This window comes from Talpa europaea, assembly GCF_964194135.1.
Source record: "Talpa europaea genome assembly, chromosome: X".
NCBI lineage: Eukaryota > Metazoa > Chordata > Mammalia > Eulipotyphla > Talpidae > Talpa > Talpa europaea.
This window is the reverse complement of record NC_140081.1, coordinates 13,116,848-13,131,416: the sequence shown is the minus strand read 5'-3', so window position 1 is coordinate 13,131,416 and position 14,569 is coordinate 13,116,848. Positions and strand designations below refer to the sequence as shown.

The 14,569-nt window shown below is 47.5% G+C and overlaps 1 protein-coding gene across 1 annotated transcript in view; it reads left to right on the top strand.

Annotated features, from left to right (window-relative positions):
• Positions 1-14,569, top strand: part of PCYT1B (phosphate cytidylyltransferase 1B, choline) — a gene marked incomplete at both ends in the record, with an annotated part of 88,199 nt that overhangs the window by 46,993 nt on the left and 26,637 nt on the right. The window contains 3 exons of the mRNA XM_084258045.1: positions 160-311; positions 3,039-3,117; positions 13,438-13,580. Coding sequence (XP_084114171.1) covers positions 160-311; positions 3,039-3,117; positions 13,438-13,580 — 374 coding nt within the window. The remainder of the gene's footprint in view (positions 1-159; positions 312-3,038; positions 3,118-13,437; positions 13,581-14,569) is intronic.

Genomic DNA, 14,569 nt, shown 5'->3' with positions numbered 1-14,569 from the left:
CCTTTGTTCCTGGAAAAAAAAAAAAAACTTGGGTTTAATTATGCCAAGTACTTAGTGAGACTGAGCATCTTTTGTCTTGCTGAAGAAGTGGTGTCTCTGCTGGGTGGCATGACAAGGGCTGGGCCACCTGACAGCATTTAATGCATTTGCATGTTTCAGTTTGCAGTGATGACCTCACCCACAAATTCAAAGGTTTCACTGTGATGAATGAAGCTGAGCGATACGAAGCTCTCAGACACTGTCGCTATGTTGATGAAGTCATCAGGGATGCTCCGTGGACACTGACGCCAGAGTTTCTGGAAAAACACAAGGTACTTATTTTGTCACATTCTCTAAGTAGCAGAATTAGGGAGTCTGGTTACATATCCTATTCCCAGACAGCCCAGACTCTTCCAGTAAGAGGGAAACTCCAGACATGGCTATGTGGTTCACCTTCCGTAGCACCTCCCTGCTGCCCGGGCTGGGGACTGATCTCTCCCTACTTCAGTGTGGACTCTGAAGTGAGCCCACCACATCCAGGTGCATCCTGTATCCTTCCTAGCTGTGTGACCTTGAGTGAGACCGTGAACTCATTTACCAAATGGGGTGATAGTGATCCTTTTCTCATGGGGCTATTTTGAGGCTCTAATGAGCTCATCTAAACAAACCCCTTGGAATGTTGGCTGGCCCAGAGCGACACTCCAAAACTGTCATTGTCATCACGATTGACATGATCGATCATGTCAATCATCTGTCATCATGACTGGGGCTTATAGATTCACAGGCATGAGTTTTCAGGGAACAAATGAACCCACCTCATATCCAGAAGGGCAGGATCAGCCTTTCAGGGAAAAACTTTATGATTTTGTGGCCCTGAGACTCCTACTGATATAAGATTTTTATTAGTTAAAAACATGAGAAATTCTTTTGATCTGCATCAAATTATGTGCTTTGTATCTCCCTACCAGCCCCACATTAGGCGCTATTCTTTCCTTTTATAAGCAGTACAAAAAAATAAGATTAAGCTGTTCTAAGAGTTTTCTTTTCTATTTTTAAAATCACGATGCAGAAGAGAATAGAGAACACTGATAAATGTGCATGGGTAATAGCAGAGGAGACAATTTCCCAGTGAGAATAAAAAGAAAGAGGAAAAACTACAATATGATTTACTTCCAGCAATCACTAACACATTTTTACTAAGCATCTATTGTATATTCAACTTGTGCCAGGCATTATGGGGATACTAATGATGATAATGATGGCTGCCACTTAGTGGGTATTTACCATGTGCCCAGCACTGTGCTAAGTGCTTTGCTCTTATCAAAATCATATTCAATGCCATGGCTACCCCGAGAAGTTGTTAGTATTATTATTGGAGAGGTGGAGGGGTTAAGTTTGAGTACTAAGAATAGAATGAATAATAATGATAATGAACATTTATGGGAGGCTTACTTACTGTTACTATTATTTCTAAGCGCATAATTATACCATTGAATCCACTGGTTCTCAGGTTTGCTCCCAAGGGACATTTGGTAGTGTCTGGAAACGTTTTTTGGCTGTCACAATTCGAGGTGTGCTACTGGCATCTAGTGGGTAAAACTTAGGGGAGCTACTGAGCCTCCTACAGTGCACAGGACAGGCCCCCAAAGAATCACGCAGTTTAAAATATCACTAGTATTGACGTTGTGAAATCGTGATGTAACCCCTAATGCAGCTTGTATCTGAGTTCTGTAGCTAGTGGGGGGTCAGTGGGCCTCACACTCAGGCAAACTGCTGCTCTGCCTCTTGGGGTAGAGTGAAGCTTCATGATAAAGAACTTGAGAACTAGACAGCGAGTTTTTTACTTGATGTAGTGAAGTATGAACTAGTGAAGATAAAAAGAAAACTGTGGGCTGAGTGACACCCCCCCCCATGTGACAGAGGGATGGCTTGGAGTGGAGACCCTCCAGTGAGAAAAGTCAGGTGCAAGTTGGTAGCAATCATTTAGACTACAGGGGCCCGTGTTTGGTGTTGCAAACATGTGCACGCTCACTTGTCCACACACCACGCACACACGCCGCCCCCCCCCCAAACCCCCGCATCAATGGGGCTTGTGACAGTGTGCCATGGAGAGTGAAGAAAGAAGGGAAAGACTGATTCCATGATGTTTGGATCTCGGGAAACCGGGAGAATGGAGATGCCATGGAAGGTGGCAGCAGCTCTCAGGGTGAACTAACTTCAGACAAGTTCGTGTTACAGCAAGGGGTGGTGAAAGAGAAAAGGATGACTTTGGGGAAATCAGACACATTCCTCGGTTTCAGCACCCGTATTTGCCACTGAAGTAGTAATATGGGCCCCCACTGCCTCCCTAGGTGGTTATGAATATTGAAGACATGAACTCTGCAATATTAAATAAGACTTTAGTGTGAGGACCCGTAGCCATCAGTGGGACAGGAAATGGAGATTGGGGTTCCTCCTCATAGCAGGGGTGATTACGATCTGAAGAATGAATTCTCTGAGGGAGAAAGTTTAGAGGCAGAAGAGCAGAAGGGCAAGCAAATCTACCATCAGAGGTTAGAGGAAGAGGGACCAGCAAAGGAGAAAAACCATTCCAGCTTCCATTACGTTCTGGAAATGGAGACAGTCGGAAATACTTTTCAGTCAATGATTCAAATCCACGTATAAACAGCATGTTTCAACTGCTTTATTACCGCTGCTTTATTTAAAATTTATTTTTATTTATGCATACAAGAACTGGGATGTAGGCCAGAGTGCAGAGAGTGAGAGGATTCACCAGAGAGAGAGAAAGAGTAGGGGGCAAAAAGAGGCAGATCGACTGAAATACACTGCTGAGGGGAGCAGCAGGTGAGACAGGAGAGGTCTGCTGCGCCATGTGGGTTGCTCCCTGGTCAGCCAGGTATCGAACTTGTGCTGTAGAGGCTGCAGATTGCTTCATAGTGCAGTGCTTAACCCCTTGCACCACCAGAGAGGCCCCAGCTGCTTTATTTTTGAAGGGCATTTCCAAATTGCAGACACGCACATCCATCCCAGTGGTGACTTGACTCTTCTCTCTCCACCAGATCGACTTTGTGGCTCATGATGACATCCCCTATTCCTCAGCTGGCTCTGATGACGTATACAAGCATATAAAGGAAGCAGGTGAGGAGTTGGGCTGTGCTCACCTGTCCACTGTGTTTACAATAACCAGGTTTAATGAGGGACATCTTCCCTAGGCCTGCAGCCAATACATACAGGGGTTGGAACTTGAGATGTCTCCTGAGGAGTCTCTACAAGCTTCTGCTGACATGGGCTAAGGCTCAGTCCCCGCCCAGATCCCCATGAGGTATTTACTTAGGAAAAAACTGAAGTACCAAAGTACTCAACTTCTGATTACAGGCTTGATTTTAGGGTTCATCAGACTACAATCACAAGATCTATTGTTTAAAGGACAGGCATTTTCCTCATTAAGAATGAAATTAGGGGCCTCCCCGGTGGCGCAGTGCTTGAACACTGGGTTGCAAAGCTGCCTGCAGCCTCTGCAGCGCCGGTTCGATCCCTGGCCGCTGGGTGAGGGTCCCACATGGCGTGCAGACCTCTCCTGCCCCCCCGAGGCTCCCCTCAGCAGTGTACTTCGTCGGTCTGCCTGCTCTGCTCTCCCTTCTGGCTCTGGTGAATTCTCTCACCCTCCCGCACCTCTGACTGTACCCAGTGCTTGTATCCTTAAATAAATAAATAAATCTTAAAAAAAAAAAAAGAATGAAATTAGTTGATACTCCCAACAAAGTTCCTTCCAGAAGACAACTGGCTTATTAATCATCTGGACTTTTGCTCCAAAGTCTGTCCTGTCATATGTTATATGTCATCCTGTGATGTGATAGCAATACCCACAGATACCACATGCAGAGGCAAAAAAAGGGGGGGCCTCTAAATATTTGTGGAATCAGGTAAAATATTTTCTTCCTGAAACTGTTAAGTGATTTTGTGGCTATTAGATGTGGTGTCTGAGCTTTGGAAGCTGTCTCTCTGGTCACTAAGCATTCCTGTTAAGGTCAGAGACTCTGGTCAGCCTCAGGGAGCTGTTGGGGGCCAGGAAAGAGGGGTTTCTTTCGATTGCAGGCTCCCTGGAGTTATATCTTTTATCCAGTTCTCTGTTCTTGCCCTTGCGCTGATGACAACCCCAGGGAGCTGGCTGTTGGGGCATGACCGCCCCTGACCTGTGGTTTCTAGTCCCACTGGGACCCTCAGTGCTCCTTTCACCTCCTCCTCTTCCCCCTCCTGCCCTGATTTACCCATAGTTCTTTGCATCCTTACCTCCTCTCTTGATTCCTGAGGAAGAGGGCTTTTCTGACCCACGCTAGTCTCTGTCTGGACCTACCTTCTAGGGCCCATATTAATTTTTCTTCTCTTTGGTATCCAGGGTTCTCACTCTCAAGTAGTTTTTTCTTAGCTTATGAACATGTGCAAGTATATAAACACAAAAACCAAGCCCAGATCCTTCCTTCTGTCCTCCCTCCTGCCTCCAGTCACATCTTTGCTCAGTCTCCCTCCCTGTCATTCCTCAGCCACCTGCACTCTAACCTCTGTCCCGTCCTCCCTCAGATCTCTGATAACCTACGAAACGCCACAACCAATGGCCTCCATTCAGGCTTCTGGGCTAGCCCTTCTTTCTTAGACACTCTTGTCCTCCATTTCTGGGACACTTCTGAGACCTTCTAGTTTCCTTTCAGTCTCTTTGACTGCTCCTGAGTTTTGTTAACAGGTTTTCCTCCCTTGGCCCGGCCCAGCCTCTCCATCTTGCCAGCCTCAGCTCTGCATCGTATTCCACAGGCCCTAGATTCCAGACACCCGGGGTTCATCCTGGTTCTCAGACATGACCCCACTTAGTTAGTGCCTTTCCTCTTGCTGTTCTCTGGGCTTACAATGCCTTTCTTTGATCTTCTATTCCAGTTCCAGGCCCAAGTGCGGAATAGGCCCTCACCCCTTGGCCATAATTCCGCACCCCCACTCTACTTCCACCCTCTTCAGACACTCTTTGCCTGTGGCCCCCTTTCAGCATCCTTTTTCTTGGCATCCTGAGTGTGTGTGTGTCTCTAGCCAGAAGTGCTAAGACACGGCCATGTCTTGTCTGTCTTTGTACCTCCAGCGTCGTCCTTGGTATATGTGCAGTGCTCGTGAACTGCTGGCTGAGTGACAGTGCTCTTTTTTTTAAAAAAAAGATTTATTTATTTTTATATAAGAGCTGGGGTACAGGCCAGAGGTGTGGGGGGCAGGTGAGAGGATTCACCAGGGACAGAGTGGGGAACACAACAGGCAGACTGATGAAATACACTGCTAAGGGGAGCAGCGGGCATGACAGGAGAGGTCTGCTCACCATGTGGGAATCTCCTGGCCAGCCAGGAATTGAGCCTGTGCTGCAGAGGCTGCGGACAACTTCACAGCGCTACGCTCAACCCGCTGTGCTACCAGGGAGGCCCCTGAGTTTCAGTCCTCTTATGGGGTGGGATGGGAGTTACCTTGACATGGGACCCTCTGCCAGCTAGGGCTCTTCCCCCCACACAGGGATTGGAGCCGTTTACGTGGATAATATGTACACATGCTTCTGCCTTCTGGAACTTTTCACATTATTTAGCTATAAGGGGTAATGCTTTGATCCAAATTACATGTACGTTTGGACTCATTTTGTTTGCTTTCCATTGGTATCTTGGCTCTGAGTCCCTCACACCTGCGTGTGAACTAGAGGCTAACTGCCCGCACTGCATTACGCCACACAGCACTGCCTCACAGCCCAAGACAATTCAGTGAGAGACACAAGGGCTTGTTTCAAATATGCCTATGGTCTGACTGAGATACTTTATTTTTTTTTTAAAGATTTTTATATGCATACAAGAGCTGGGGTACAGGCCAGAGATGCGGGGGGTGAGAGGACTCACCAGAGACAGAGTGGGGCACAGAACAGGCAGACTGACTGAAATACACTGCTGAGGGGAGTAGCGGGCAAGGCAGATGAGGTCTGCCTCGCCATGTGGGTTGCTCCCTGGCCGGCCGGGGATTGAACTCGTGCTACAGAGGCTGCGGACAGCTTCACAGAGCAGTGCTTAACCCCTTGAGCCACCAGGGAGGCCCTGACTGAGATACTTTAAAAATATATCTATGAATTTGCATTTTTCTTCCTCTGTAACAGGTGAGAGAATATAAATCACAAATTACGGCTGCTCTTTTAGGCATATGTATATTGGGAAAATCATTCTCAGTCAGTATCACCATGTTTCAAATAATTACCCAAGAATTAAAACAATCATTGCTGGGAATTTTGAAATATCCCACCTCTCCAGGTTATATCCCTTTGGATTACTTAAAAAGACAGATGGGGAAAAGCTAATTACTTCCTTCCACTTATAAGGTCAGGTGGTTTTTCTGCCCCTAACAATGGCGATGTCTAAGATGGAGGATGGGGCGGTGGAGTAACCTCTCAACTACTCACCTTCTCTCTCCCTTCCTTCATCAGAACGCCTTCTGCAAATGCCCATAAACCCATTGCAGCATGACACTCTTGGAGCAGGGAGAGTTTGAGAGAGGGATGGGCTAGTTCGTATTTCATCGAAAGGTAGATGCAGAAGTCAATTTTTTTAAAGGAATTTTTTTTTTATAGAGGCATGTTTTATTTATTTATTTGTTTGTTTGTTTTGTTTATACAAGCACTGGGTACAATCAGAAGTGCGGGAGGGTGAGAGAATTCACCAGAGCCAGAGCGGGGAGCAGAGCAGGCAGAAGGACCGAAGTACACTGCTGAGGGGAGCAGCGGCGGCAGGAGAGGTCTGCGCGCCAGGTGGGACCCTCCTCCGGTGGCCGGGGAGCAGCCGGGGATCAAACTGGCGCAGCAGAGGCCGCGGGCAGCTTCGCAACCCAGCACTCAACCGCTGCGCCACCAGGGAGGCCCAGAAGTCAATTTTTAATGGCTTGGTTTATTTTGTGCTATTTTAGTTTCTACCACACATTCCGTGTGGTGGCAGTTGGGTGCATCTGTTTATACCTTCCCGCAGGAGGGCAGCCCTGCCTGGCACAGTACAGGTACTCTAGTGCCACCATAAAGATTGATTTATTTATGCATACAAGAGCTGTGGTACAGGCCAGAGGTATAGTGGGTGAGAGGATTCACCAGAGACAGAGGGGGGAACAGAATAGGCAGATCGACCGAAGTACACTGCTGAGGGGAGCAGCAGGAAGACAGGAGAGGTCTGCTGCGCTATGTGGATTGCTCCCTGGCCAGCCAGGGATTCGAACTCATGCTGCAGAGGCTGTGGACAGCTTCATAGGTTGCATCTTAACCCCTTGTGCCACCAGGTAGGCCCTGGGATGTGGTTCTTGATGACCTTTTTGTTGTACGCTATCAAGACCTGCTCAGCCACCACCTGTAGCTACCAGCACCCCACCCCCCACCCTCTGACCCTCAACTACCGCCCCCTTTGGCCTGTCCTGCCATTGCTCCTGCTGTAGGACTCCCTCCCCTGCGCTCAGGTGTGCCACCCAATACTGCTGCTGCTCTGACTCCTCAGCTTCCTTCAGTATTCCTTGAGAGGGTCCCTGGGAGCTTTGAAGATGTTCCCCATAACTTGGAAGCATGGCAGTGGTAGGGAGCCGTGTCAGGCCCAGTGACTGGCCTGCCATGAAGAAGGCTTGACACAGACTTCCCCATGTTGGCACTGGGACCTCTATGGGACCGTCTCCTCCTAAAGTTCCTGGAGGTAAACAGGGTGCCAGCACCTCTGTTATGGGCTTTCTAAGGGTGTCTCTTTCCTGCCTCTGGCCCTGGGCTTTGAACCTGAGTGGGGTCAGGGGCCAGGCGTGCTCCTGTTCTCTAGCCACTGCCGCTCACTTCCTGATCCTCTCTGGTTTCTTTCCCTCCACCCCTGAGGGGCTTTTCTTCTTCCTGGAGGACAGGCACCTGCCCCTTTGTTAACGTCACATCTGTCCCACTTCAGGGCTTACAATAAAACCTCCCGTACTGAGTCCACTCAGGATTTGGTTCTTAATAAGTCAAAGAACACTTCTAGGATTTCGAAAGCTCTTTTTGCTCCTCAAAGCCTGACTCTTTGAAGCGAAAGCCTTATTTTTCATAACTGTTCTTTGTGAAATGAGTCTTCAAAAGAGCCTATTTTAGAAGGCAAGAGCTAAACACAGGCCCCTGTATTCTCAGCTATCTCCACCTTCCTTTGAGGTGAGGTCTTACTGTCAGTGCGAACAGGGCCTTGTGCCCAGAAATGAAAATGACACTGGATCGTATTTTAGAAAATCACTCTTTTACATATAATGTACTTAGTCCCCCTGATGGTGTTTAGTTGCTTCCCACCCTTTTGGGACCAGCTGTGGAAACTCCATGCCACCCCCAACAGGGCTGCTGGTCAGGACTATATTGTGGAATACAACTAAAATTTAACTGAGTACATATTAAAGATCTTGGTTCATTGATTCATGAAGCAGGCAGCACCCAGTCCAGCTGGTAGAAAGGAATTGAAAGAGCTGTACAAAGTGGAAGGCTTTTATAGGCAGAAAGGGGCAGGCAAAGGAAATTTCTAGCACAGAGTAGATTGTTTCTGGCAAGGTCACCTTTGGGGGTATAGCAAGGATCTAGGAAACAAATAGTCTTATTACTGCTGACCAGTTAATTCCAGATTGACTGGCTTAAGATCCCATTCCTGGGAGAAACTGAAACTGCAATTAGGTTAGGTATTAAGTTCTAGTGTAGTGATGTGGGGCCTAGCATAAGTGACTCCAATTTAGTCCTATTATCTTTTTTAAAGTACCATCCTCTTAGAAAGGATTCCCTTAGTGCTCAGGTAACTTGATAAGAACTGGAGACCTGACATTCTCAAATCCCAATCTTGTTTGTAAGGAGTTTGGAGAAAGGCCACCCCATACACTTCACACATGGAAGGCTGCTGCCAAACATGGCGGGGGGGTGGGTGGGTGGGTGTAACAGGTGTGGGAGGGGAGGGAGAGGCAGGGGAGAAACTGGCTGTTGTATCAGTTCCTGGGAGATAGGTTACATGGCATGGGGGTGATTAACTACCTTTTCAAGTCTTTGCAGATCTGACACCCCTTGCCTAATATTGCCTAAGGACCGGATGTAGACCAGTGCTTTTCAAACATAACTGTGCCTACAGATGCCTGCAGGACTTTTTTAGGGTACAGATTTGGGTTCAGTAGGCCTGGTGGGACCTACATCCCCATTTCTAATGAGGTCCCAGGTTGTTAGATGTGGCAAGTCCATAGACCTCATTTAGAGGGAGGATTCCAGTTCACCCAGAGTCACCCCCAGGGCTACCCCCGGGATTCATTGAGTCAGCATTTCCTTGGGGGGGGGGGCTATTTCCTCTGCTACCTAGCTGAGTAGGAACAAGCATTTGGTGGTGGTTTTATTTCTGGACGAGTAACTTCTAGTGAGCTAAGGAAAAGCTGCTTTCCCTGACTTGAGGGAATAAAACCCGCAAGCTCCAGTTGTTGAGGTATAGGCACAGGGCCAATGTTTTTCTCATTCTAAGCACCTCGGCACCCTATTATTGCATAGCAGATTATTCCCACAGTTAGTAACTTGAAAAAGCCACTTCATTTTACTCATAGTTTTGTGGGGGCAGGATTTCAGGAAGGGGTATGCTGGGTGGTTTTGAGAGATGCTGGCTTAGGATCTCTCAACATGGCTGTAGTTAGCTGTTAATGGGGCTGCAGTCACCTGAAGATTCACCCAGGCTGGAGGTCTCATGTGGTGCACTTACGTGACTGGCAGTGGTCGCTGGCTGTCAGCAGGGGGCACTGTTGGGTTTGACACAGGAGTTGACGTGGCCTGTGGGCTTCTCACAGTGTGGCAAGTGGAGTCCAAGAGTGTGTGTCCTAAGGGGCATCTAGAGAGCAGACAACCTTAGTAAAAGCCACAAGGCTGCTTCTGACGTCATCTAGGAAGTCAGCCAGCATCATAGCTTGTTCTGTTTGCTACTAGCAAGTCACTGAGGCCAACCCAGATTCCAGGGGATGGGAATGGTGCCCATCTTTAATTCGCCACAATCTCCCTCTCCAAATTGAGTAGGCAGGAATGGTATTCCATTTGCTCTGGGAATATAGATACGGGACTACATGTGACTTTTCTCATGCACAGTGACGCTTTCGTGTGGGCTGTGGATCTGTTCTGATTCCTCAGCCACAGTAGAGGTTTGTTTGAGGCCCAGGTAGAGAAGGTCAGGGCATTCCTATGGGAGAAAGATGTTGAGAAATAGTCTGAGCATCTATATTTGGCTTTTAGACTCTCATTGAGGTTTATTTTGCAGTTAAAAATCACTTCAAGTAAAGCCAGAGTTAGCAAGGGTATGAATTAAGCTTTATAGCATTCTGCTCATCAGAACTGTATGTCAGAATTCTCCAGCAAAACTGGATGAAAAGACGGAGCTTAAATGAAATAGACGGTTCCCATTACTCATCATCATTCTAATATTGCCCACTACTGTTGAAAGTTTCCTTCATTAACATGTGCTTTGCTACTTCTTAAAATAGCTCCATAACCAAACGCCACAATTCTGAAAAGGATGAGAAAAAAGGTTCTCTGATCATGCTCATTAAGGAATATTTTTAGCAGAGCAATAATTAGGATTTGGAGGAAGCCGGGTGCCTCATTATGTCAGTGGAGGGCTTGGCTTCTTTCAGAGACCCACCTCCCAGGCAGCCAAAGCAAATCTCTCCCAGACCCCAGTTCAGTTATTCAGTCACAGAGACCTCACACTGTGACTTCAAGGAAAGGGCGAGCTCTTGTCGTCCATTTCTAAATGACTTGCTAAAGTCTGTTGGTAGCTAGCGAGTCTTCTAAACATTTCAGCAGGCAACGGTGTGGGTGAAATAGCTTCGTGCTGAAAGATGGGATAGACTATTCTCCAGAAAACTCCCTGTGGCCCCCATCAAGCTGGCCATGTTGTCTCAAGCTCCCAGACTTGGGACCAGTCAGGATTCCCTGCCCAGTGGATCCCCACAGCAGCTAGGTCTGTGGTTGCTATTTATATCCACACCTTTAGGTTTCCATTTGTCGCCTATGTTTGATTCCACCTTTTTAGAATGTGATACAAAAAGCTTTTGTCCACTGGTAGACTCTGTCCTCTGAGCCACAGAATATTAGAAACTGGGTGATTTATTTCTAACAGCAGCAGTACCACCCCCTGCTCACACTTGTGCCTGTGCAGATGCCATCAAAAGAAAGCTCCAAAGGGATGCCCGAAGAGGGGCCACAGACTGGAAAGTTCACCGGTGTCAATAGCATCAGGGAGAACTGGATTTGGAAGGGTACTTGGAGCTCAATATCCACCCACTCATTCATGCAACAAATATTTCCAGAGTGCCTGCAGTCACCTGGTGCTGAGAATAGAGCGCGGGGCAGGTGGCAATACTTTATCTCTACCTTGTGTGGCTGGATCAAGGCATGGTTGGCTGGTGGCAGTGAGGACAGAGCCCCCTGCAGGTTTGCAGCACTGGTTGGGGCGGGGGTGGGGGTGGGGCTTGACTTAGGGAGTGAAGCCTGGAGACGACCTGAGATGAAAATGGAGTGGAGCGCAGGCATGAGCCGCTCCAGGCCCAAGGTAAGGATTTGAATCTAAATAGAGAGATAGTAAACAGCCACTGATGGATGGAGCAGGCTTGAATTTTGAAAGACTGCTCTGTGGATCTTGCTATGTGGACAGTGAATTGAGGGACAAACAAACCGCAGGAGACTGGTTTGGAGGCTCTTGCTGTAATCTTTGAACAAGATGGTGTTATGATGGCTTAGGTGGAGGCTAGAGAAAGTAGATGGATTGGGTAGATATGTAGGAAGTAGATTGGCAATTGGAAGGAAATTGAGCATGAGGAGTGAGGGAGAGGGAAGGAGCCTGTCAGTCCCAGGTCATCCTATCCAGCTACCTCATTTCTCAGCCGAGGAGACTAAGTTTAAATAATGTGCCTTCAGGGGTTTGAGTGACTTGCCCAAGTCTGCAAACCGAGAACCCAGCGCCCTTGCCTGCAGGCTGTGTCCTTCATGCTGTCCCATGCCTGATGTCTCCAACTGAGTGCCCATGACCCTAAGTGGATCAGGACTATGTGCTGTGTATACACAGTGGAATACTACTCAGCTATAAATAAGATAACTCGCCAATTGCAGCAACCCAGATCAAGCTGGAGGGGGTGGTGCTAAGTGAAATAAGTTAGAACGAGAAAGACAAGGACCAGATGATGCCTCTTCTATGTGGACTATGGGGAAACCAAAGAAAGGGTCAGATAAAGCCAAACTAACAGCAAACCCCCAAAGCTGACTATAGATCTGAGGGCACCAGAGCGGGAGGGCAGGGAGGGTGGGCGAGAGCAAAGTGGGAAGGAAGGAGAAAGGACTTTGGGGATGGACTGTGGGTAGCTTTGTGGTGGGTGTGGAGGAGTAACAACACCTGAAGGGGGAGCCCCTATATCTCTACAATACAAGTAATGATGTAAACCGAATATGAACAAGATTAAAAAGAAATCTCAGGTGCTAATACCTTACAGTGTTAATTCAGCTCACAATAGAAGTGTGTGCCTAAACCAGATTCTTGTCCGTGATAACATCTGTGATCTCTTTGTAGTCCTGTATCGGTACACTCAGATATATTTTTAAGGACTTCAAAGGAAGTTCTATTAGAACTTGGCATCCTTTGTACTTGTTTATTTTTACTCAGTCCCACGGATTCTAGATGAAAGGGTCTTCGGTGAAACTACCATCCAGAGAAGATTGCCTTTAAGGGGATAAAATCATCTGGCACCCCACAGGCATGTCTTAAGATCAGAGACTACAAAAATAGTACACTTTCTTCTTGCCCTCAGTGTAACGTGATGCAGACGTCCTGGGGAAGAAGGCAAGTTGCCATGATCCAGCTCATTCATTGACTCAGTTGTTATTCTCCATTCATGTCCTCAGTTAACGTGCATGCACTGAGCAGTTGGCACGTGTGAGACACAGGAGAACTGAGCTGGTACTGGGGATGCTTGCAGAGAAAGTTCCCTTTCCGCAGGAAGACGGATATTTTATAAACTGTCATTAATAGGAGGCAAGGTTCGGTCCTAAATGTAGTAGACTCTGCTGGGTCATGTCAGCAAACATTGCCCAGATGCATCATCTGGAAGCGGCACCTGTCAGGGTGCGGGGTCACTCTGCGGTTGGGGTAGGCAGGGCAGAAAGGAAGGGCTTGGTGTGAGCAAATGCCAGGCAGGGACTGGGCGAGTGTGTGGTGCACACAGGGAAGAAGAGGTCCAGGTTGATGAACACACAACAGTCCTGGCAGGGAGGAAATCTCCAGAACTTGACTTGCAAGAGGAAGCTGGGGCCAGATGTGAAAGCTTTCCTGACACAGCCAGCAGCTGCAGCTGGAGAGGAAAGCCATCCAAGAAGATGCCATAACCACAGCCATCTTAGTTTGTCCTAAATCTTCTTTCTTCTTTCAACAGGAATGTTTGTTCCAACTCAAAGAACAGAAGGCATCTCAACATCTGACATCATTACCAGAATCGTCCGTGACTATGATGTTTATGCTCGACGTAACCTCCAGAGAGGGTACACAGCCAAGGAACTGAATGTCAGCTTCATAAACGTAAGAGCCGCCCTGTCCCCCCTGAGGACCACCACGTCACACCACCACTGTTGTTTGTTGAGTGCTTACTGTATGCCACGCAGTGTCTGTGCTATATAACATTTATTGTTTCGTTCAGTCCTCATACCAACCCAAGGAGTCTTATTACCCCATTTTACAGATGGAGAAACCAATGTCCAAAGAGGTGACCTAAGTTAACCAAGACACACAGGTAGTGAGCTTCCTGTTTCACTCAGGAACTGCTTCCCCTTCCTCTCCTCACCCCAACCTCCCTCTCTCGAGTTTTGGGGTTGGGTGAAGGGTTTCTGGGAGATCTGCCCTCATGAAAGGCAAGAGTTATCTTTTGCTCAAAGGGAAGAAAGGAGGGCAGAGGTAATGAAAAGCTAAACGCTGAGAAAATGCTTTCTTGTTTTAACATTTTAAACTTTCATTATACTAAGGCCTTGCAGATGCTCATTAGAAACCTTAACAGCCGCTTTTTATTGTCCAGAGAAATTACAGCTGCTTAAATAAAGCCAAGTCATTGGCTTCCTTTTGTGTTTCTACCATATTGTTCCCACAGAGCTGCTGTTAGTTTAATAATAGAGCAACTGTTAAAACAATCTTTAAAACAAGCAAAACAAGCCGGTAAAAGAAAGAGGGCAGTGCAGTTGCTTAAGGTGATGTGAGCTGGGGCGACTGTATTTACCTGGACCTGGGGAAGCTGATGGTGTTGAGTAAAACGAGAACTCTCCATATGCACAGGACTTCGACCCCACCCCCAAATGATGCTGTGTTTTCAAAGGGGGATTTTCCTACAAAGCTAGATTATTTATAATTATGTGCAGGCATCGTTATCCAGCGGTCTATCCAAAGGGTCATTGTTACCTTCCAAATAGGAGGGGTTCGTTCATTGTCAATCAGCGGTTTTCCGTTGTCCCCACGAGGCAGGAGTGCTGAGGGTCCAGACCCTGGCTCTCTACGAGCAGGGCGACAAAAATGGGAAATAT